The sequence below is a fragment of the Thunnus albacares genome, chromosome 1 (assembly GCF_914725855.1).
Source record: "Thunnus albacares chromosome 1, fThuAlb1.1, whole genome shotgun sequence".
NCBI lineage: Eukaryota > Metazoa > Chordata > Actinopteri > Scombriformes > Scombridae > Thunnus > Thunnus albacares.
In genome coordinates this window covers 17,545,000-17,569,862 of record NC_058106.1, presented here as the reverse complement: position 1 = coordinate 17,569,862, position 24,863 = coordinate 17,545,000, and the positions used below count along the sequence as shown (strand labels likewise).

General features: G+C 37.8%; 2 protein-coding genes and 1 long non-coding RNA gene across 3 annotated transcripts in view; 1 reads left to right on the top strand and 2 right to left on the bottom strand.

Annotated features, from left to right (window-relative positions):
• LOC122979577 overlaps positions 1-11,483 on the bottom strand; it is a 72,264-nt gene extending 60,781 nt beyond the window's left edge. Inside the window, exons 1-2 of the long non-coding RNA XR_006402879.1 lie at positions 11,306-11,483; positions 10,959-11,103 (exon numbers count right to left, since the gene is read on the bottom strand). This is a non-coding gene — a long non-coding RNA (uncharacterized LOC122979577). The remainder of the gene's footprint in view (positions 1-10,958; positions 11,104-11,305) is intronic.
• The window catches only part of chs1 (chitin synthase 1), a 28,542-nt gene extending 15,206 nt beyond the window's left edge, over positions 1-13,336 (top strand). Inside the window, exons 20-35 of the mRNA XM_044347126.1 lie at positions 86-254; positions 495-610; positions 822-1,001; positions 1,119-1,223; positions 1,319-1,436; positions 2,480-2,561; positions 2,652-2,887; positions 3,237-3,355; positions 3,520-3,601; positions 5,194-5,347; positions 5,629-5,733; positions 5,916-6,026; positions 8,276-8,413; positions 8,566-8,645; positions 9,233-9,299; positions 11,983-13,336. Of these exons, the coding sequence (XP_044203061.1) occupies positions 86-254; positions 495-610; positions 822-1,001; positions 1,119-1,223; positions 1,319-1,436; positions 2,480-2,561; positions 2,652-2,887; positions 3,237-3,355; positions 3,520-3,601; positions 5,194-5,347; positions 5,629-5,733; positions 5,916-6,026; positions 8,276-8,413; positions 8,566-8,645; positions 9,233-9,299; positions 11,983-12,060 (1,940 nt within the window). The 3' untranslated portion in view covers positions 12,061-13,336. The remainder of the gene's footprint in view (positions 1-85; positions 255-494; positions 611-821; positions 1,002-1,118; positions 1,224-1,318; positions 1,437-2,479; positions 2,562-2,651; positions 2,888-3,236; positions 3,356-3,519; positions 3,602-5,193; positions 5,348-5,628; positions 5,734-5,915; positions 6,027-8,275; positions 8,414-8,565; positions 8,646-9,232; positions 9,300-11,982) is intronic.
• A 561-nt stretch (positions 13,337-13,897) lies between these two features.
• ddx21 (DEAD (Asp-Glu-Ala-Asp) box helicase 21) lies at positions 13,898-23,734 on the bottom strand. The gene is made up of 16 exons (XM_044347113.1): positions 23,563-23,734; positions 21,288-21,521; positions 20,950-21,090; positions 20,740-20,815; positions 20,121-20,299; positions 19,897-20,014; positions 19,503-19,688; positions 19,139-19,284; positions 18,600-18,749; positions 18,153-18,314; positions 17,690-17,809; positions 17,274-17,347; positions 16,838-16,997; positions 16,485-16,619; positions 15,213-15,257; positions 13,898-15,015 (listed from the first exon to the last, which is right to left on the bottom strand). Exons 1-16 carry the CDS (start codon positions 23,644-23,646, stop codon positions 14,752-14,754), a joined length of 2,274 nt encoding a protein of 757 aa, XP_044203048.1. The 5' UTR covers positions 23,647-23,734; the 3' UTR covers positions 13,898-14,751.
• Positions 23,735-24,863: the final 1,129 nt, after the last annotated feature.

Here is a 24,863-nt window from a genome sequence, read left to right as displayed (position 1 = left end):
TTCTTCTAGTTTGGCCTCTTTAGCTTTACTCTTAGTCACTTTATATCTATCTCTAATTTCTTTTGTCTCTTATATACTTTTCTAGGGGAGGATCGTTGGCTGTGTACTTTGTTACTTCAACAAGGGTGGCGTGTTGAGTACAATGCTGCATCAGATGCATACACCAACTCACCGCAGGAGTTCAAAGAGTTCTACAACCAGAGGAGACGATGGGGACCCTCCACACTGGCTAATACACTGGACCTTCTGCACAGGTTAGTGTAATTTATTAGCAGAGTTTCCATTTGATTGTTTGTTTGGTTAATTTAGTTTATTGGTTCTTTGTTTGACTGGCCCGATGAACTTTCTCACTTAACTGGTTTAAAAACATTAAAATGACAATTTGACTTTAGTAACCTTTATTCTAATTTGGATTCTAATTTTATTTTCTTGGGTTTCAGAGTCATATCTACAGGCTAATGTGAACTCTTTTGTGGTTGTCATTTAAATTGCAGTGGTGCAGAGACTGTGAAGAGAAACACCTCCATTTCCAGGCTTTATATCTTCTACCAGATGTTCACTGTTGGTTCCTCTATCCTTGGACCGGCCTCTGTGACTCTCATGATAGCAGGTATGATCAGATCTAGTCTAATGCTATACTAGCCCCATTATTACTGCTGGTCATCTACTGACTGCATTCTTAAAATGTACCACTGCCCTCAATCAAAACAGACTTTAGCAGTGTCATTGTTTAGTCTGCATCATTAACTTCATCCATGTCTATTTACCCGCATCTGTCATGTATGTATTTGTCTCTGTCTGTCTCTGTCTTTTCCTGCCAGGTGCTTTTCAGTTTGTCTTCAAAATGACTGGTACACTGTCCATCATCGTTGCAAGCATTCCTCCTGTGTTCTACATCATCGTCTGTTTTGTAGCCAAGCCAAATAATCAAATAACCATCGCTGGCATCATGAGTGTTCTCTATGCATTCCTCATGACTGCATCCTTCTTTTCTATCATCGGTGGGTAAAAACTCTCTGTGACTTCATTTTACTGTTTTTTTTTCTTAAAATTATGATTCAGTAAATTTTTATTAAACATCCAAATGTGTACACACACACACCACCTTCCCCTTTTAGGTGACATGGTGATTCAGGGAACCTTCCTGACCCCCACTGGCTTGTTTTTGGTTTCTATGGCAATCATGTACCTGGTGACAGCTTTGTTACACCCAGAGGAGTTTGGTATGGTCATAATAGATAATTATAAGCATTTTTCACATTTGTCATGTCATGTCATGTTATGTTATCATTTTATTTTATTGTATTTTCTCCTCCAGGGATGATTATCTATGGTCTGATGTATTTCATCTGTATCCCCAGTGGGTACCTTCTATTGACCATCTACTCACTGGTTAACATGCACATTGTGTCCTGGGGCACAAGGGAATCCAACAAGTACTGAACTGATCATTATTAGTAGTGAAACTAATTGATTCATCCTTTAATTACCTAATTTTTGATTTACAATGATTAACAAAAGAAACAGCAAATCCTCACATTTGAGAAAATAATCATCAATTAATCTTCAGAAAATCTGTTTGTTGATTAACTTACTACTGGTTTCACCACTAGCAGTGTTAGTAGAAGAAGCAAAGATAACTGTCATAAGAGGATAAGAGTGCTAAAATAAAAGTAGCATTCAGAGGAGCAAAAGCATTAGAAATAATAATAGTCAATGTAGTATTTTACCACTAGCATCAGTGCCGATAGTGGAAGTGTTACTATAATCCATTAATTTTAAGTATGGACTCTAAAGTCAACATGGGCATACTCCAATGATCCTCATTGTAATCACGGATACCTCAACATACATACATGTGTCCCCGAGTATCAACATCCTAAATTTAAAGCATACATAATGTGACACACTAATAAAAAATCTAATCGTATGGCATATATAAGCTAATACAGACATACATATGGGATATGAATAAAACATGAAACTTGTGAGTTAAGTAGAAAGTAAAGTAGAAATGAGAATTGTTCATATCAAAAATTCCCAGTTAACCTGACAATCGTGCACTTAATTAAAGATAACACTTCAAAGTCAAGAGAAAAAATATCTTCTGTCCAATATCTGAAATACATAACAGTTTTAAAAAGCTGTTACAAACTGCAAAAAAAGGTGGACAGAGGGTATGATGACTTTATGATGATATGTAGTCACGTAGAATTTAAGCCAACCAAATCTATGAATTCATCAATTGATCCATCCATCCATTTTCCGATGCTTATCCAGTCCAGGTCACAGTGGGAGCAGGCTATTGTTCTCCAATTATTCACTTATCCATTAAGGAATTAAATATTTCATTTTCATTTAATTAATTTTATTTGACACCAATTTGCATCCCCCAATAATCAACGAGTGTGTCTGCCTGTATACTAGTGTGTGTATGTTGTGTACCACATATCTGATTGTCCTTCCTTGTGCATTTCAGGGGAGATGGAGAGGTGAAGAAGAACCATAATACTCTGTGTGACAAGTCCTGTAAACTCTGCTGCTGGGACATGAAGATACAGGTACTGTTGACAAACATCTACAGACTGTCTTCCAGTGGATGGATATGTATTGATGGATGGATGAATTAAGTGTATCCTCTTCATCTATAGATAACCCAGGAAACAGAGAATCTGATTGTTCAACAAATCACAGGCCCGATTGCACAGCAAGCCCCTCCACTTCCAATCACCAACCAGGAAACAACCGAACAGGCAGCCTCAAACCCAGAGCCCAAAGCCAGACTCGACACCACCACAGAAGAAGCTGAGGACAGAGCTAACAAACCTCCAACTGATGAAAACAAAGGGAGAGAGGAAAGAAGTTCTGACCTTGCATCCAATGGAAGGTATTTATCTTTCTTCCCTTCTGTTTATCATTATTCTATTTGATCACTAAATATTTCAGTTAATCTATGAGAAATCTGGTCTGCTATTAAGTCAATCGGCCGTTTAATCTGTCATGTTATCTTTCATGCAGAGACCATGCACACAAACTTCTCTATTTGATGCTGAAATCAGACATAGTACAGTTCATGTTCCACCTTGTGGACACTTGTTTAATCCTCGTTTTGAAAATACATGTTTTAGGCTTAGATTATCCTCTATCCTTGTAGAGGGACACAAACATGTATACAGTTGAACCATAAATTCCATACATACTAGCAGTCACAACAATGTGTGTTTGTATGTGTGCAGTATTGACAGTGCTGAAAAAAGGAGCATATCACCAAGTATATCTGACGATGATTATGATGAAGATGATGATGACAACATGATCAGTAACCTGGAGGAGACAGAAGAGCTTCCTCTCAGTGGTGAGAAGCACTTTAACTTTTCCTGAATAATATAAGAGATGGTGCAGTGTGTACAACATACTATCATAATGTTGATGGTGAGCAAACTCAATGTGTGTGTGTGTGTGTGTGTGTGTGTGTGTGTGTGTGTGTGTGTGTGTGTGTGTGTGTGTGTGTGTACGCAGACTGGGTGACACCGGTGAAAGAAGAGTTTTTGAAGAAGCTGACTTGTTCCAACATGAAGAGGAACTTACAAGAACAAATCCGGTAAATTGTTAACATTATACAGGGGAAGTGCTATTTTTTGTAAACACCAGGCTTTTGTCACAATATCAATCTATCTCCTAAAGGAAGGAATCTCTGTCTGTGCGTCTGTATGTCCTTCGCATATTTCTTGAACCGTCCATCCGATCGACTTGACACTTGGCGGATGTATGGCTGAGGAACAAAGCCATACACTTGCCAAGTGTCAAATTTGGTGCAATTTGGACACGTTCAATATTAATAAACTTTGAATAAACCAGCCATCAGTGGGCCGCAGGGCGGAGCTTCGGGGCTCTGCCAACTCGAGCATGTAAGAGAGACCAGAGACAAGAGCTTTTAGTCAAGAATGGACACTCTTACGCCGTGTCTAGGCAGAAAGCGTAGAGTTAGCAGCAAGTTTAGCAGATCAGCAACAGCGAGTGACTACACAGGAGGCGTTCAGGAACATTGTTGAGTGTAGGTCGCCCATGTTTTAGAAGCGCACAATACACAATGACTGTAGTTACGCATGTAAAACAGAGCTTCCATAGGCAGTTCAAAACCAGTTTGTCTCATATGTTCCAAGACGATTGTGAAGCGCCACCACAGACAAAGCACAAATCTTTGGTGCAAACGTAGCATGAGCCACATGTTTAGCAGATCATCAGCAGCAACAGCGTGTGAACCGTTGGGTCTTCACAGGAGGTGTTCACATACATGGTTGAGCGTAGGTCAACCACATTTTGGAAGTGCTCACAGCCCAATACACGATCATGGACGTGTGTATAAAGAAGGGCATGGGCAGTTCAAAACCAGTTTGTCTCATGCGAAGCGCAACTACAGAAAAAGGACAAATCTTTAGAGTAAACATACCCGCTCAACTGAAGGCACAGAAAATAAACGATATAAGAGCCCAATATGATCGATCCACTTCATTTTAGGATGCAAATTATCTTATTTTTAAATGCAGACAAATGACAAAAGAACATTTATTTACTATTAGAGTGCTTATAATATATAACATTTGTGTATAATAGAATGTTAGTTTCTTTCCTGTTGTTGGTGTATATACTCATTCACACCTCACATCAACTGTATTCATTTTTCAATGCCTTGAAGTAGCAGTGGCTTTCTCAGCATAATCTTAATTTTGCAGGGACTGTTCAATCCAGGAACACTTGGGTTAATAACATCTTGCAATGGAATATGAGGTCCTGACAGTAAAAACAGTGACTTTCCTCTTGGTTGTTAGTCCATGGAAAAACAAATCTGTGTCACCAAAATGAATATTGTTGATGAAAACACAAACAAAAACATAACAGAAAAACATACAAGTTTATTTAAAAAAAAAAAAAATTCCAAGATGCAAAGTCAATTAGTGGGTCTCGTCTAATTTTTCAAACTCTTGGCACATCGGTAGAACTGACCCGGTCCACAAAAAACTGAGACACTGAAAACAAATAGATGAACTATAGCAAGAAACTTTACATGAGCATGTATGTTATTCATTATTCATGTTTGTGCACTTGTTGTGCTCTACGTTGGTTACGTTGTTGTATCAGAATTGTAGAATTATTATGTAATCACAGTTGTTCTTGTCCTTTTCTTGTCCTCAGATATGCACTCCGCAACAAAGCTGAAGATGATGTGTGCGAGGAGCTGGTCATAATGTTAACAGACACTCTTAATGGAGCGCTAAGTGAAGTGGGGCCTGAAGATGTTCTGACACAAAGCCAGCTGGAAGAATTAGAGGATGCACTGACAGAACATGTAATAATAATAATGATAGTAATAACACACAAGGGCTTGATTTAGTTAAAAATAGTAATAATGTGTTAAAACAATATGTGATAGATTCGGCAGCACTAGTTCAGCTATTTTGGTTTTACCTGTTATAACATATGCATTATGAACAAAATGTTTCTTTTAATTATATTATATCTGACTGCTTCTATTTCCCAGGCGTTTAATTTCAAGATACACAAACTTAAAAGCTCTTGCAGAGGAGGCATGATTGAATCACTGAGTAATTGACTTTTTCTGTCTCCCAGGCTCGGCGCATCCTTAAGACCAGTCATGTGGAGAGATTAGAAAAGAGAGTAAAGGTAGCCATCCATAAAACACTCACTGCCCCGCAGGTGCCAAAACTAGATGAGGTAAGATACAGGGGAAATGTAAATGTATTTACATTCTTCTTTTCAATTTCATGATTAATTTTGTGATGGTGAGAGAAAAAAAATCTAACGTGCAAAATGGAGCTATTAAGCTGAACAAGTGGCCCATTTATTTCCTCTTTTACCTTGATTGTGTGTGTGTGTGTGTGTGTGTGTGTGTGTAGGGTGAGCACGACTTCTGGAACAAGTTACTGGACCGCTACTTGAAACCTATTGTTGACACTAAAGCACATCAGGAGGACGTCACGAGAGAACTAAAGTCACTGCGCAACAAGGTCAGTTATCTGCATTTACTGTTTGTGCAAATGTGTGTGTGTGTGTGTGTGGCCTCAATTTTGGCTCACATGAAGTGTGCATCTTCATAAGAAGAATAATTTATTAATCTCTAAGGAATTTTAAGTCACAACAGGACTGTCCAGCACACATCACACACAACAACTGAATAAAATAAAAGAAATAGTAAAATAGAAAAGGTTATTACTACACATTGTGCAGTATTATGTGTATAGTATATAATAAAATGAGGGTAGTGAGATAGATAAAAATAGTTTTTATCCATTGTGCAATACATAGTATATCATGAAATATGACAAAAAATAAAATGATAGTAGAATTATCACTATTATACGGTGTGCAATGTGTAATAGAAACATTTTAATTATTATACATTGTGCAGAACGATAATAATAATTTTATAGTGCAGTTCTTAACCAGTTATCAGTTATATGAGAAGGAGGAAGCATAGGGCAGAAGTATCAGCCTAATCCCATGTTGTGGCAGACGGGAGAAGTTGTAAGGTTGATGGCCACCGGCAGAAATTACCTTCTGTTTCGCTCAGTGGAACATTTGGGGGAGATCAGTCTGTTGCTGAAGGTGCTCTTCTGTGTAACAAGCCTGTCATGGAGGAGATGGGAGGTGTTGTTTAGAATGCTCACCAGTTTGGTTAGCATGCTCCTCTCCGCCATCGCCCTCCGCATATGTCAGAGATGGCCTTCCTCCATTCATTGTATTGTATTGTATTAGGACTGACTATTTTCAAATTGTTTATTAAAACATTATTATATACTGGTAAGTAGCTACAGAGGGAATAGACAAAAGACAAGTGAATCAAACATAAAATCTGTCAACTAATCGTGACGGTCATTCAGTCTGTTAGTCAAGCCACTTGCAAACAAAACCTCTATTACCCTATAACTAAAGACGTATGTGCAAATTTTAATATCCCAGTAGTCTCTCACTTTAAATACTTAGGAATAAATGTATTTGCATCTTTAGAAATTCTAAGAACTATAGTAGTACTCTCAATATGATAAAACTTGATTTGGAAAGATGACATAAATTTACCCATTTTCCTATCAGACAGAATATCAAAAATCAAAATGAACGTGCTTCCTAGAGTAGAGTAAGTTATATCTTACCTCCAAGATATTGGAACAAAATACATTTTAAATTGTATCTCCAGGCTCTCAACTTTCGTCTCTTAATAAATTTGTTTAATGGAAACACTTCAACACCATGACTGAATATCAAGAGGTATTTGCTGGCCCCAGTTCCATTGAATGTTAGAAAATGTGGACTGAAGTATGGTCTAATAACAGCTGATGCAATTCAAAATTTGCAGAAAATAGAAAAGATTTGGAAATCTAACTGGCACGCTAACACACCAATACTTTATAAATCTGGAGGACAATATTTTATCCCACCTCAATGGTATAATTCAGGTATACATCTCTTAGGAGACATTATGAATGATACTACTTTAAGAGGCTTTAAGGATTTGAGGGAAACATACAAATTGTCATCTTACTTCTTTTTTCTAAATTTACAATTATGCTCTGCCATACAGGCTGCAAGTATTCTGAGTGACAAGCAACCTATTACTCATCCAATAATGGATTTATTTTAGAAACGATCAGGATTAACTAAAGGACATGTCTCTTTAATTCATACCACTATGTTAGATCATACACAGACCCCATTAGCAATAATGGCAATATGGAATAAAAACTGAATCATCTAGACTGGGCCAGAGTTTGGAGGAATGCCTCTCGTTCTTCACAAAATCCAAATCATAAACTAACAAACCTGAACTTCACATATCAAACTTTTATGATGAGTTTAACTACTTCTGTACCCTATGTGATTTGAATCACATGGGGACATTTTTACATCCATCAGAACTACATCCAAACTGTTATGTGTAAGTTCTCCCTGGAGGACAGACTGTGCGATGATGACTATAATTATACTGTATCTGTGATAAGCAAACATCATCTGATAATAGCCACCATCCAACTTATAACTCACTCTAAACAGAATTTAAATGTGAGCTTTGTTGGTTATTAAACAACTCAAAAAACAAGGGCTTTTCAAGCAAAGGAATGCTTTGAATGGGAACAACAAGAAGCAAAGAATCATGGGAGATTTTATATCTTTCAGGGACCATCATCTCAGTTCAAATTTCTGTCCATTTTGTAATATGAAGAATTCAGAAACAGTGTTTGCTTTTCCTTCCTCCCCACAGGCGGTTTTCCTCTATTTCATCATCAACGTGCTGTGGGTGGTAGCTACCTTCTTCCTGCAGGCCATTGGAAATGACGTCATCAGCATCAAGATCCCTAAATTCTATCCAAACGGAACTGAATCTGGAGAATATCTCAAGGTTGGGACAAACACACAGACACTCAACGTGCTGCAGAGACAGAGATAGTTAAAGGAGGACTATTAAATCTATATGACACACTACAAATGTCTATCAGTTACTGCTGTAACTCCTGCAAAATGTAATCACCACATCTACTGTTGTGTTGACAGGTGGAACCACTCAGTTTGATGTTCCTGTTGTCTTTTGCTGTTCTTCTCATCGTCCAGTTCCTGGCCATGTTATATCACAGGTACAAACACACACACACTTGTTTATGTGTCACATACCCACTTCACATTCAGTTTTTTCACTTTTTTTTTCCAGCTATGAAATGAGACTTGTATTCGACAGCTTCACTGCTATCACATAGCAGATACATGTATCTGACAACACAGACACGGATGTGTGTGCAGATACATGTATATACAGTATGTTAGGATACAGGCGGGGGAATGAATGTTATGTATTTATGTGTGTCAGTATGTTTGCGGCATGGCTATCTGTACGCTTCTGTGTGGAATATGTATAGGTGTGAAAATTTCCTGCGGGACAATAAAGACTATATCTAACTCACAGAATGACCTTGAAAATCAAGCAGGGAAATGTAATAACTTTCAGATACTGCGGGTTTGATTCAGTAGCAGGTACCAAATATTTTCTCCCGTTGTAGACAGAAAAGTTTTGTTTAATAAATTCCTGTCTTATATATGGAAACGGAGAGTTATAATAATATGTCCTGAGCATTGTTCTTGGAACTATTGTGCATCTATTTCTTTCTCATTTTCATATATCCACATTTTCTACTCGTATTTCATCTTCGTGCCTCCCTGTTTGCAGGATCTACACTCTGATCCATGTGGTGTCCTATCGCAGTACAGAGAAAGACTACAGGCAGAGAGACGATGTAAGTAACGACACACACACACACATATGTATATACACACATTAAACTGCAGGGAATTTGTTTTTTTACTGTAATTGAAATCCTTGTCAGGTACAAAACTCGCAGATTATATGCAGACACAATGCCACTTGGGCCCTTCAACATAAAATTGTTGGACTTGTCATCATAAAAACAGAAAAAGCAAAATCTACATTTCACTATCAAATACTAATACAAAATGACAGCTACTTGAGACACACAAACACTATGACAACTTTCACTAAACAGGCTATCATGTCAACATTTGGAATACATCAAAAATCAGGCCAACACAACTGGCACACAAATACTCCATGGTCTCTGACAGGATTCACATATGCTATATTCACAACAGAATATACATTTAAATATTAATTGATACAGACAGTGTTCACAATATATAATCTCCCGTGAGATTTGCGAATCCCAAATGCAGTCCTTTAGTGATGTGTCAATAAAAAAATGTAAGCCAAGTGACATAGAGTGACTGTATCTGCACTTAAGATTTGAAGTGCTCGAACCACATATTCTATTTCCTTAAGCTGCAGGATGCAGTTTGGACAACAGTATTATTTTTCTATTACAATAAAGCACATATCATACAGATATATGACTGACACACTCCATTTTTCCATCTTCTCAGAATGAACGTATGGAGGCTGAATTGAATAATGATAATGACTATAATGACTTTTACAGAATTTAACTTTAATCGATTAAAAACTTAGTGGCATCTAGCAGTGAAGTTGCAGACTGCAACCAACTGAATACCCCTACCTCTCCCCTTCCAAGCATGTAGTAGAACCTATGGTGGCCATTAAACTCGTGAAAAATGCGAAAGGCCCTCTCTAGAGCTAGTGTTTGGTTTGTCCATTCTGGGCTACTGTAGAAACATGGCGGTGTAACATGGTGGCCTCCGTGGAAGAGGACTTGCTCCCAATGTAGATATAAAATTCTAAGGTAACTAAAACACGACAATTCTTACTTTCATGTGATTATATACTTATTAAAACATATTTATGAATATTATATTTAATTTCTGCTAATATTTCTGCCAATAGACCCCCCTAAATCTGACACACTGGTCCTTTAAGTTAAGGACGTGTAAGCCACCTAAAACATTAAATGAGCAGCAAGATCCCACTCAGCTTCCCACCATCACAAAACAGAAAGCTCCAATTTCAGGCATATACATGTAATCCTTGGCAAATTTATTGTTTAAGCTGATTTCTCTTCACTCACAACTTTAAAGAAAAGACAGGATGAAAACTGTCTACCAGTTCTAAACCACAAATCACGCACAGCTAAAAAGGAGACTTGACAACAAAAAAAATGACAAAAATGAATGCGAATAAATGCAAAATTTGGGAATTTCTAATTTCTTCCAAGCCCCACCAGACTCTCTGCATTTATTGTCTTTGCATTGAATGGACAAACTCGACTATCCCTGACTATAATTTCACACAAACACTCAGGCAAACATGGCTCATTATAGTTTACCTATTACAAGAAATATAACCACAACAACAACAACGGCTGAGTGTACAGTAAAGTTTATGTTAGACAGACACGGCTGGCCACTTGCCACCATGAAAGCCAAGGAATAGGCAGACAGAGGAGGGGTGTGTTTGACTCACTCACCTGTATTAGAAGTGAGCTAATGTCCTGCCTGTGCTGTGCTCACTTCGTCTTCTTCTTCTACCCAGGAACAAATCCAGTTTTTTGGGGGGGTCGCTCGGCCTCCCATTAGTTTCTCCCCTCAGTCATTTTCAACGGCTAACGTTAGCTAGGAAGTCCCGCAAAACCACGGCATCATTAGCATGACCGGAATGACGTTTGTAGCTATGTAAGGTTTAATTTGTGTTGAAAAAAGCCGCAGTGGTTTCTCTTTACGGTTCTTTCAAACCAGACTCTTCACTATGCACGCACTTTTCCAGTAGCGTGAAGTTTAACTCATCAAGAGACGCCAACTTTAACTTTGAACTTACCGTTTAACGTTACCTGCGCAATTAAAACCCTCAAGTTGATTGACGTTTACTTAATACATGTTGCACTCCAGAGGGCGCTGTTTCACTAAGATAGATAGATAGATAGATAGATAGATAGAAAAAAACAAAATATTAGGAACACTTTGCGTATAATGCGCTCCAGTACACCACCTCCGCCCACTAGGACTTCAATAATAAATATAAAGTAGAATTATCACCTTTTTGACAATGTCAACAAAAACTGAATATGTATAAACTTTGTAAAAGTTGAATTTATGGCAGAGCTGTATTGGATTGCAATAAATTGCACAGGTGTTCCTAATAAAGTGCTTGGTGGGTGTATTTTTTAATAACCTGGGTATAGTTAAGACATTAAGATAACATTTGTCGCTGTTGCCAAGCTGTAGTTGTATATTTAACATAGCTCAAATCTTCTGTCACTAAGCAGCTTTTCAAAAGGGTCTGACTCTGTGTTTTATTTTGTATTTCAGTAATCTAAATGTGTGTTGCGTAGAACAAAAACTATATGCAACGAAGATGGCCAGAGAACAATTAACTCATAAAGCTACACACATCCTCATTCTATTGACAATGTAGTCAGGGACAGTGTGTTTATTTTCTTGTCAATGCAGCCCATGAGATCATTTTCTGTGTGTGTGCCCCTGTCTGTTGTCTAGGATGACGATGATGATGAGGGCTTAACTCTGGGGAACCCCGCCGCCAGGGGACTTTCCATTACCAGTGAAGACCTGTAATCTGTAACAACCAGTTACAACCAATGAAACCCAGCAGCAAGCACGCATTGACATCACCAGCGGCAACCATCCAATAGATTGTTTACCACCTCAGGGCTATTTCATTCACCAAGGATTTGCAAATGACCATCAAATAATTCTTTTTCTAAATCACACTAAATGCATTTTAATGATGGCAGCCTGTCAGACAGTCTTTGACAATGTCTTAATCTTGAGTTCAAAGGAAACCATAAAATCTTTAGTTATTCTGCAGCAGATGTTTTGCCCCATTAGCGAGGACTGAGTGTTATATAGCTGGGGAGGCCAAATGGCACAAGGGAAATCAGTTGTAAGAGATCTAAGAAACTTTGTCTGACAAATCAAAAATGATGAATTATTAAGATGTGAGCTGAGTTTTTTTCTGAACGTGATCTCAGGTAGGAGTGATTTAATGAAAAAACACATCAATTATTTATTTGTATGTACTTGCCCTTAAGACTGTTTCACTTTGTTTTACTAATGTTGTTTTTATTCTAATCTCATTTATATGGATAGAGGATGTTGTAGGATGTGCAGATTGTTAAACCCTCAGAGATGTAAATGCAGCTGCCTTGACTTGAACATGACAGTCAAACACTCGGCCTATGACTGACAGAGGCAGTAGCAGAATCAGGTTCAGCCAGGAAAACTGTTGCTGGTTTCAAGTACAAAACCTTTTCACTCCATTCTGGCAAGAGGACAATCTGTGATTTTATGCTACATCCCACTGTCGATTATTTAGAGGAGCTTAAAACAAAATACATTAAAAGCTCAATAATTTCAATCAGTGATGACTCAGAGAAGATACAAATCACATAACTGTCAGAAAGTTTACAGAAAAATCAGTGTAATCTAGTGATTGTTCTTTTCGAGTACGTGTCTGTGTCACAATCAGTTTTTCTTATAAATTACATTAATGTGCTGGATCCAGAACATTTTCAATTGTTTAAGAAAATGTATATTTCAACTCCTTGTTGATACTTACTGCTCTCAGGGATCTACAAAGCCCATCCTTCCGATGGATTTAAATGCTGTATTTGCATATTAAATACAAGTCATATTTTGAACATTATATTGTTAAACTTTATATATTTAGCACTTTTCTGATAATCTTATGATGAAGTTCATAGCGTTGCTGTTAAAGGTTTTGGTCAAGATTTTATCCGTATAATTATGTTTAATATTGCACTTTACAAATGGGGAGAATTTGTCTTGTATTTTCCTTTTTCTTTTAACTGTCAGGAAAACTAATGAATTTATTAAAATAAATTTATAATAAATGGACAATCTGTGTGCCTTGTTAAAAAAAAACAAAAAAAACCCCTACATATTATGTCATAAAGGCATGTATGTATAAAAACTGCAGCGACAGTATGCACCACACATCCATTCTTTTTTTTTTTATGTAACTATCTGATTTTTCTGGTCTTGACTTAACCATTGTATACTACTAACAGGTCAATTAATGGGATGGAGGCAACCAGCATCATATTTACCATTGATATTAAGTTTTTGTTCAGTGATTTAGTGATCCTATTAGTTTTTTGTAGGGTGGCATGATGTGTTTGGTGCAGTAGTCGCTCTTCATTCAGTACACAGATGGTGCACTCTCTTTGTGCTCCTAACATTACAACCTAAAACTTTATGGATTGAGTATGTGTTCAGTGATCTATTCATTCATTTATGACTGCCTCTTCTTAAAGGTCAGTTAAAGCTAAAAAAAAATAAATATCAAGTTGAGGCAGTAAGATTAAAATCCATAACGTTTTGTACAGGTAAATGTGCTTAACACCCCTTTCAAAAATAAACACACCTTGGCTGAGTTGACCTTTTTTTAATGGACACGTCAATTCATTCAAATGAATGAGAGCAATAGACACAGTAATTAAATAGAGGCAATTGCAAAGCAATCATCCAATATATTTTTGGGGACAAAGGTTTCAGCTGAGGTAAGGCAGCAAACTGACACTAAGCACAAGTGTAAAGGTCGATGCCATTTCCATCACACTCCCACATGACAGTGTGTGCAGTACACCTACACACTGACTGGGCTGTCTAGTGTCGTCACGTAACTAACAGCATGTTCACTTGTTGTTTTGTCAGTTGTATTTTGAACAAAGGCTTTGGTCTGCTTGCTGCCACTGTTCCCCAAACACCCAGTATTAAAAAAAAAGAGCAACACATTACCTAAAACTCAGTGGATAACGTATTCCATTACATACAGCTTCACTTTTACCAGAGGTTAATTAGCCCATGTTTTTGATTCTATGCCCTTTAAGACATGGAAAATGAATAATGTAATAATTTGTATAGTGAAAATTCAGCTGTTAAGAACATGTCATTTCATGAGTTTCAGTTAATGCATCGCCTAGAAGAAGCACATATCAAGCATTACAAAATGGCTGCCAGTGGTATTGTACACAGAGAATCTGATCTTAAACTCTTAGGAAATGGCCACTTGGAAGTATAATTGATTCCTCAGAAATAATGTTTTGTTTATGTTATATTTGGAGAGCCAACAATGGTAATTTAATGCACCGTATACAAGACAGCTTACAATTCATGGAGATTTCCACCAGCCATACATCGATATCCCTCTCACTGACAGCCAATAAAAACCCCTGTCAGCCCAGAGGAGTGACAGCCAGTCTTATCAGTCCACAGGTTGGCACTTCAGTAATCAAAAGCTTGACTGAAGCTGCGTTTGTGTCCCCCTCTGTTGTTGCCATAGCCACCACCACCGCTCCGGAACCCGTTACCACGGCCACCGTTTCCCCCGAAATTCCGGCCTCTTCCACCTCTGAACCCTCCTCCTCTGTCACCGCGGTAACCGCTACCGAAGCCTCTGTCGCCACGATTACTCATCTGCTTCTCTTCCAGCTCTGGGAGCTCTGTGGCTACGGTCAGTTGCCAACGGCGACCGTCTGTCCAACTCTCCTGTTGAATGATCAAGTGGTGTGAGAGGGATCGTTAGCAGGGCTGCCACAGTCTGCCAACTTCAACCAGTCAAAATATCAATATTTTATTTTGGATTATTCTTTTTCACACATTTTTAGCTTGGAGACACTTTAAATTATCCAAACAAAGTTCACCACACATCTTGAATAGATTGGAGTCTTTGCTGTTCTTCTTACCTGAATCTCCTTGATTTTGTCAACTGGGACATCAAAGCAAACTCCCTGTTGGAAACATAGTAAGGGTGAGATGGTGAGTGTTTCAGTCTAACTCTGCCTTTGAAAAGAGTATCTATGTGCCTGCTGTGCTATGAGAGAAAGAGCCACAACAGGCACGGTCACACCTAAACAAAGATTTCACCCATTTACTTCTTGCTAACAGATGTTTTGCTGTTCACTTGCTGTGAATAATTAGTTGTGTACTTTGACTAGCGTGGCTGTAGTAGCTGTACTCCAGGGATTAAAGCGAGAAAAGATTTGTGAGCCTGAAAAGTTGTCCAGGAGGAAATATGCACAATGTTTTGAATTAAGTATTAAATGAATTTAAAACTGCTCTATGCCTGAAATCAGGCACGGTGCCTGAGAACTTTAAGCCCTTTGTATTCACATACAACAGTGTTTTAAGGAAGAAATTACAAGGACTCCTTTCTTAATTTGCATTTTGATTTACAGTGGCTTTCCCATTTACTTCTCCATTTGCCAACTCTATCATCATTGTTTATGTGGCACTCTGGGGGTCTTTGTTTGGAAAGACAACTAATTCAGGTGGCATCTAACAACAACACTCATTGGTTATCATTTGGGCCCAATTATTTGTGCCTACATCCATGCTCTCACTTTAAAACTGAATACACACAATCAAATATTCTCTTTCTAGAGGAGAAATTACTCCAAATCCTCTTCTTAAAAAGGTGTACTCCGCTAACTTACCATCACAATTCTATAACATTGCCACATGGCAAAAAAGTATGCAGAACCAGAGATATTGTCTTTTTTGTTCCTTGCATTCTTCTTCCTTAGCAAAACCTGGCGCTTACATTACCCACAACGCAACTTGGCCACTGACAGTTCAGTCAGAGATTTGGGATGTTACGCTAGTAGCAGCTAATGTAGCCTAAAGCTGCTAGCCTCAGGCAGGGATCAGGAGCGGTCTACAGAGGTCTGCTAATCTCACTTCTCACCAACTCCACACACATAATTTTTTTTTTTTTTTTTTTTTTTTTAAACAAAACTGTAGTCTTCACCCCCAAACAAACACATGTGCAGCTCTCTCTTGTGACTTATACAACTTCTTTAACATACGCAGTAGTAAGACCCCGCTCCTTAAACCTTGACAGTAGAATGTGACAAGCTGAACCTAAGAAGTTCCTAATGGCCAAATAATAAAATACAATGCGATCTAGACTTGAAAAAAAAAAATCAAGAAAAGTACATGTTTGTGTGTGTACATACTGTTTTGCCTTTGAGGAAGGTCATTCTATGAATGTGGCTCTCAATCTCTTCTCCCAGCTGTTCTTTGAGGGTTCTCCAGGCGTAACCAAGATTATGCATTTCTTGAGAACACACCAGCTGCAGAGTCGTGTAACCCTGGAGAAAAAAAACAACAGGAACAATATGTTAGGTGGAATTAGTGTTATACAGCACTTAAAAGCAAAACAAAGTCATGAAGGAAACTAAATGAGGACAATAACTACATTCTGAGTGCATAAAACATGTCATTTGGGTGTATGTGCATCCAAGGGCTGCTGCAGTTTGAATAATCTTGCTGTTCTTGTAATTATACATGATATACGTATGTCACTTACAGCATCAGAGTTGAGCAGTGACCTCTGCTCTAGACTTGTGGCTCCAGAAATATGTGCAAGAGCAGCAGCTAGTGCATCAACTGCTCCTCTCTCTTCAATCAGCTTCTCTGCAGACTGTCTGAAGTATCCGATAGCTGTGACTGGAACAGAGTCCAGGAACCTGGATACAAGAAAGAAATAAAATCATGACAACTGTACACGCACACACACACACACACATATATATATATATATATATATATATATATATATATATATATATATATATATATATATATATATGTGTGTGTGTGTGTGTGTGTGTGTGTGTGTGTGTATATATATATATATATATATATATATATATATATATATATATATATATATATATTAATAAAAAATAAAAAAACACTCTCATGTTGATTTCTACAAGCAGAATGTCACTGGAATGACCGACCTGACAGCGTCCTTGCTTGATGACTTGATGATATCATTGGCGGTGGGAACGCCGACTCGTCTGAATGTGATGCCCTGCATTAACAGCAAATAAATTGTTTTTCAATTGATAATCAATATTGAAACACCGGTGGTAGAGTCACAGAGACTGCAAAGAATGTCAAAGAACATTATCTCCTTCAACTCAGCTCTCTTTGATGAAACACTCTCACTCCTCTACTTCTCTGTTTTGTACTACTTTCAGTCTCTCCTTCTCTTCTCTTCAGTCTTCTTGTCTATTTCCACGTCACGCTAAGCACAGATGACTGGAAGTTTTGTGTTTTAATTTTAGCATTGCTGCTCCAAAAACTAAACTTGACCCTCTTGTTTGCCTTTCTGAATTTTCCTCCTCAGACAAATTTTTAAAAGAGCACTTACAGCTTTGTTTTCTACGTAGCGCAGCTGCTCCTCTTCTTTCCTCTGGTAGAAACAGATGCAGACTCCAGTCCTGCCTGCACGGCCCGTACGACCTGAACGATGGATGTATGACTCCACATCCTGACAACAAGCACAGATGAAGAGAAAATAAAGGTGGTTCAGATATTGTAAAGCAGACAGGAATTTATGGTTTATAATTTATGACACAGAGTTAATAAAATGCCTACAATAAGTCTACATAAGCATCATTAACCATTTTCTTCTTTTCATGAAGCTCTACACCTTTTTAAGAATGCTCAATCTAAAAAAAAGGAGCAAATGATAATCACTTTTAAACGTACTGTTGTATGTGGTTTAGATCTGAATCCTAATTTCAGAATGTATTTAGAAATATGAAATATAACATCTAGCATGTCCAAAAATTTTTTAAAAAGTCAGAACACAGTCTGGCAACAAATCTCACCTTGGGTGGAGAACACTGGACCACCAGGTCAACTTCAGGGATATCTAACCCACGGGCTGCAACGTTGGTGGCAACCAGAACCTCAAATGTACCATTCCTGAATCCCTTCAGTGTCATTTCTCTCTGTTTCTGAGGGATATCACCATGGAGGGACTGGCAACTCTGAAACGGTCAGACGATAAACAAGCGAACAAACCAATAAGAAATTAACACAAGAAAATGTGGATGTGACAATTCTTAAACTCAAAGTATTTTAAAGAACTAGCTTGTTTCATCATAGCTGTTTCTTTCCATTTTGACAGCATTATCCCAGAGAAACTAAATTTTAATTTTCTGCATCAAAAAATTGAAAATGCGAGCAGATCACATGATTCTTGTTATGAAATTATGTGACGTTTTGTGGATTTTAGTCGACTGTTTTACAAAGTAAACGTGCACATGTTGTACCTGTTTAATGGATGCATTCATGGAGAGTTCGTTGGCCTCTTTCTTGGTCTCACAGAAGACAATGGTTCTGCCGTGGCTGCCGCTGTAAACCTGGATCACGTCTCCTATCACCGCCGCACGCTGCGACCAGTGGCAAGCTATGGCCAGATGCTACAGAAGACAGGACGGAGACAGAGAGAGATAGATGAACAGAGAAAGAGAGAGGTGGAGGTAAAACAGGGGGTTTAGAGGAGAGATGTTTTCATTAATCCTGCTGGCAGACTTCAACGTCTACTTCATTATAGTTCCACTGGTGCTGATGATGATAAATACAGCAATTTTTTTACAGCAAATGAACTTACTGGGCTTTCCTGATGGAGATATATGTGACCTTATTTTAAAGTCTCCATCATTTTAACCATCCCTGCTTACAGGCGACTTTGAGAGATCCAAGTGCCTAAGAACTAAGGTTGTCTTAACACTTGTCAAATTGCACCCATCACATGCCCAACACTGCTTCTCTCTCTCTCTCTCTCACACACACACACACACACACTTACTTCCACAGTTGTCGCAGCTTTCTGTGTTTTCTTGCCAATCAGGTCAACATGTTTACATTCTGGTCTCATGTATTTCTTGGCCACCTCGTAGACCCAGGGGGGGCAGGTGGCCGAAAACAGCAGAGTCTGTGGGTTGGAGTCGCTGTCTGGAGAGGAAAACACAGACACACAGACACACACACACACATTGATGTAATTGTGGGGGGAAAAAAACCCATCAGATTCTCACATCCATCACTCTAATCAAGTTCAACTAGTATTTATCACGTCACATAAAACACACACCCCAAAAAATGGTTACACACTGCCCCATAAACACAAATATGAACACACACAGGACACAAGACAAAGATGTGTTCTTTACCTTTGTTATACGATGAAGCCAAAATTTCTTCAACCTGTTCTGCAAATCCCATGTCCAGCATTTGGTCGACTTCATCCAGAACGACGTGTTTCACTTTAGAGAGGTCCAGTTTATTGTTCTGGAGGTGGTCTTTGATGCGACCGGGGGTTCCAACCAAAACATCGATACCATTGCGGATAGCGTCGACTAGACAAGTGTAGAGGAGTTATTATTGATTTATTACGTATGTTCTAAAAATATAGTCAAAATACACAATACAGACAAAAGGCATATTAAAGACAATATGAGCTTGCATTTACAAGATCCTATTATGCATTCTTATCTAGTTCATTACACCGACTTTATACAGAATTAAAGCCAAGTTTGTGTGCATGCGTGTTTGCGTAAGACGTACTCTGTGGGTTGTATGAGCTGCCTCCATAGAAACAGGCGATAGAGACTCTCTTGGAGATGTCTTTGAAATCCTTAGAGACCTGAATAGCCAACTCTCTGGTGGGAGCTAAAACCAAGACCTACAGACAGACAGATAAGAGACTTAGACATACACCAACATACTCAGAAAGTAACGGGGTCTGTAACTGATATACAGCCAGGAAAAGGTAACTAATGCATGTTCACCTTAGGAGGCCGGCCTCTTTTATTGTCCACCGACTCCTTCTGGAGCTTCTCCACCAACGGGATGGCGAAGGAGAAAGTCTTTCCTGTTCCTGTTCGGGCTTGGGCAAGAACGTCTTCTCCATCATACACATGATTAAATGTCTTCACCTGAATGTCAAACAGGTAAGAGACTCCCCGAGCTGAGAGAGAAGAGGCAGAGAATGAGGAGGGGAAAAAAGTGGGACAACAGGACGGGGAGAAAGACAGACGATCGATGGCAATTTGTTATTTAGCGCACCCCAAAGCAGCTGAGCAACTGCAAAGCCCACTGATAACACTCTGAAGTACATTTCCAGTAAAAAAAACAAACAAACAAAAAAAAAAACATGAATTAATGCACTTATTTCAGTCCATAATGGTTATCACCAATTGTCAGATTTTCATGATATAAAAGAATAGACAACGTACTGTCCGATAACTTCTCGATAGCAAGTTGTTCAGACAAAATAAATATGTTATAAAGTAAAGTTCAGCATGTACACAGTATAACATGTTTATGTTACAGCACACGGTCTCCAGCTTTGTTCCTTCAAACAGTATAATGAAAATTAAGGCAGAAAAAATGAAAAACAATGTTTACCTTTTAGTTTCTCAATAGTGACTTGGGAGATTCTGAAGTTGGAAAAGGCTCCTTCTCTCTGCTCAGGCGTCTCCTCCTAAACAAATAAACAGAGTCTGACTGTAATCTTACTCTACAGCTTATCCAACAGCACTCACGCCTCAACAACTAGTGGGAGACAACTCCCACAAAAGTCATCGTCATCTATAAAAACCCCTCTGCAAGGCTTACCGGTTCTTTTTCACCGTCACTGGCCGAGTCGTCACTCGACTGGGACGGTGTCTGGATGGGGGTCTGAACAGGGGTGTTTGGGTTGGAATGTCCGTTGGTTTCCGCCTCAGCAACTGCTTTCTTTTGCTTCTTCTTCTTTTTCTAAACCCCAAGAGAAAAGATAAGTAACGACAGTGTTATACATGATGATTATCTAGTGTCCCCCAAAACAACTGGTTGGATAATAAATATATTCTGTTGTCCATTTAGTTCAAAGACTATGACTTTGTAAGGAAATCTACCCAACTTGTAGCTACATATTACTAGCGATTACTGCAATTCTCCCTCACAATACTGACCTCTGTGTCTGCTTCAGTGTTCTTCTTAATCTTCTTCTTTGGTGTTTCAACACCATTACTGTTGCCGTTCATGTCTGTAGTTTCATCCATGTCGCCATTCTCTTGGTCCACTACCAGCTTGTCTTTTTTCTTTTTCTTCTTTGGTGCTGGAGGTTCACAGTCTGGCTCCTCCGTCTCTTCCTGATCCTCCAGCTGCTTTTTCTTCTTCAGTTTCTTGCCCTCCTTGGTCTTGTTCTTCACGTTTTAAAAAAAAAAAAAAAAAAAAGCAAAGAGGTTTCAGATAAACTGAATTTGTTTTGTTTTGAAATTGTTTTTGTATTTGCTTGCTGACTGATATGACTAAAACTCAATATGACAACTCATTGAAACACTGACAGAACTGGGTAGCCTGTAAATTTTGGTAACTAAATACATATGCTATTTTGTACAAACTATTTGACATAAAGCAGTTGTAAATTAAACATTTCTGAATCTACAACTATTTAATTTTCAAGCAAAAACCTATTATTTGATGTTTCTGGGTTCTCAAATGTGAGAATTTGCTGCTTTTCTCTGTCTGGTAAATTGAATGTGTGTCTGGGTTTTGGACTATTGCTCAGACAAAACAAGACATTTAAAGATATCACACTGTGCTCTAGCATATAGTGATGGGCATTTTTCTGCCGATTTATAGACCAAATGATTAGTTGGTTAATCAAGGAAATAATCAGCAAATGAATTGTTAATAAAATTTGTTAATTACAGCCCTATTTCTATTTTCAAGTTCTTAACACTTTTGATATTGAACTGTATTAGATTATATATTAATCTCACAGTGTTCGAAGATGAGAGCATATTGTATTTAATTTGCGAGAGAAACACAACCTTCTATTTATATTTAAGACTCATCTATCGAGAGAATCCTATTAACAACAATTTTTATAATTAATTAATCAAAACCATTTAGACTTCCTGGACAATTGCTAAAAAAAACTTATTTGAAAACTTATTTTGACTTTAAGAACCTATGACAGGCATTTTTCATGACTCAGCATTTTATAGAGTAGGTCTACGCAATTAATAAAAGTATATATCAAACATTAACGTTCATTCTTGACCTTTGAAATAATTTGACATTGAGTTGACCATGAAGTGGGATTTTTCTGTCAAAAATACTAACACATTAATCAACAATAAAAAATAATCATTTGTAGCAGCCCTGATGGGGTTCCATTGTTTTAACTGTTATGAACAGATTGTTTAAGCATACAGAAAGTTTACAGAGCCTTGTGTACAACTTGAATCTACAATCACAAACACGCTAGGGGGACTAAAAGTTGTTTTAATTAATTAATTCAAAATAAATAAATAGTTTAACTTTTAACAGCTTTTTTTGTTTGTACATTCAGATATTGAAGAAATGTATTGTTTGATGTGGACAGTCAGCTCTGAAAAGTTTGACTTTTTGCTTAAAAATTTGGATTTGTTAATATAAAATATAAACAAATTAACCATCAACATTATCATTAACAATTTATTAAACATTAACTTTAAGATTAGTGTATATATTGATATAGTTTCATCTTGCACTAGTAATATTTTTTCTTTTACCTGACTCTATTCTATCTTACTTTATCCATTTACTTATTTTATTGTTGATCTCTTGGATATTCCTGCACAGTAACTAAGCATCCCCTTCATTTCACTGCATGTTTTACTTTGTTCCTCTGTTAATGTGAGAAATACAACCCCTTAAATCAAACAGAAGGGCGAACAGAGATTTCTGTCATATCCAGTGAATCCAAACACATTATATTTACATTACACACACATTTTTCCATAGTAATAAAAAAGTGAGTGTAGTGTTTTGTCTACCAGCTGTACATTACGTCATCAAGCTGCGTCCACAGCGCAGACGTACACGTGTGTGTGTACAGTCGTTTTTAGGGCTTTCACGTTGGCAAACCACACATCCGCATTGTTTACAGATCAGCTCAGTAACACGTGGGCTCGCCATGTGACGTCCCTGCTATACCAGAGACTGTATATGCTTTAACTGCTGGACTAAATGGCTACGTTAACAACGTTTAACTAACACGACTTAAACATATTCACTTTCTGTCTTCATATGGTTGTTAATAACACTGCGCTGGTGACATTTCTCTAACTTTACCAGTGTCACGACACAGAGCGAGCTCACGTTAGCTTGCTAAGTGTCAGATTAGCTCGTCCAGCCACATGTCGAGACAACTTCGATTTAGGAGCGTTTCCATGGCGATAACAAAAGTCTGCTCACCTTCAGGGCTTTAGCCTCCGCGACCGTGTCCACAACTTCGTCCATGTCTTGATCCTCGGTGTCAAAGATGATTTTTGACGGCATTTCTCTCCCTTGTTGGAATCCCTCAGCGTGGACACACAGGCAAACCCCACGGGCACGCGGATAAAAAGGAGCGCGCCAGGGTGCGCGAGGAAGCGAGTTCACGAGCCAGACATAGAAATAGAAGTTATAGATTACAGAGCACAGCTGATTACCTGGAGATGCTACAGTGCAACATACATTACTGTGTAATTCTACTAAAGGCACGGTGTTTTGTACGATAAAATTACTTCATTTAAATTGACAAAGACTTATTCTTCCGCTCTTGAATGTAACTGTTTTTAACTGTGTTTGTTTTTGTTTGTAAATATTGTTTTAATTGTAGTCATTGTACTCAATTGTATCACTGAAAATGAAGGCATGTCGTCAATGATTCCTGGAGATTTAAATAAAGGTTGAATGAATGAATGCATGAACGAACTGACTGAATTAATAATACTTAATCTCTAATCCTCTCATGAGAATAATTATTGTAATAAATAAGGATTGTGCGTGACAAATTAAGAGTCTTTCATGTCCAGTTTTAGCTTATTTTTATTTTCTATTTGATTCTTTTAAATTCTATGTAAATGTGTCTTTCTGTAATGTTTTATGTAAATCACTCTTAATAACCTTGTTGCTGAAAGGGGTTATAAAAATAAACTTGCATTTGCCCTACAGAAAAACTGCTGAAATTTCAACCAAATAAGCCTAAAAAAATATTCCATTCACTTTGTTGATTAACCAACAGCAGAAACGGTTGAATCATAGCAGATATCACACATCTGCAGTGAAATTTAAAACTGTAATGATAATGAATGTCCGACAGATGGCGCACTGCGACCTGCTCTGGAGGGCTTTCTCCTTCACATTTTAGAGTAAGTACCAGTCTACAGGTGGAATTCCAGTGATGATCTTTACACTTAATTAAACAGACTATGTGAATCGAAGTGAACTGGCAACTTGTTGTTTTACAAAATACATTTCAATCTGACTGTAAAAAGTAAAAAACAAACAAACAAACAAACAAACTTACTTACCTCTAGTAGTAGGCCTATCTAGCCACACAGATATCAATTTGTTGTTGTTGTTTGTTGTTGTCGCTGCCAGTTTACTAAAAGGACACGCTTGATGGATAAATGTATGAACTTTTTGATTAAAAACTAAATAAACACATTGTAAAACAATAATATAGAACAGACATACAAACAGGCAGGTTGGCAGACAGCTAAACAAATATA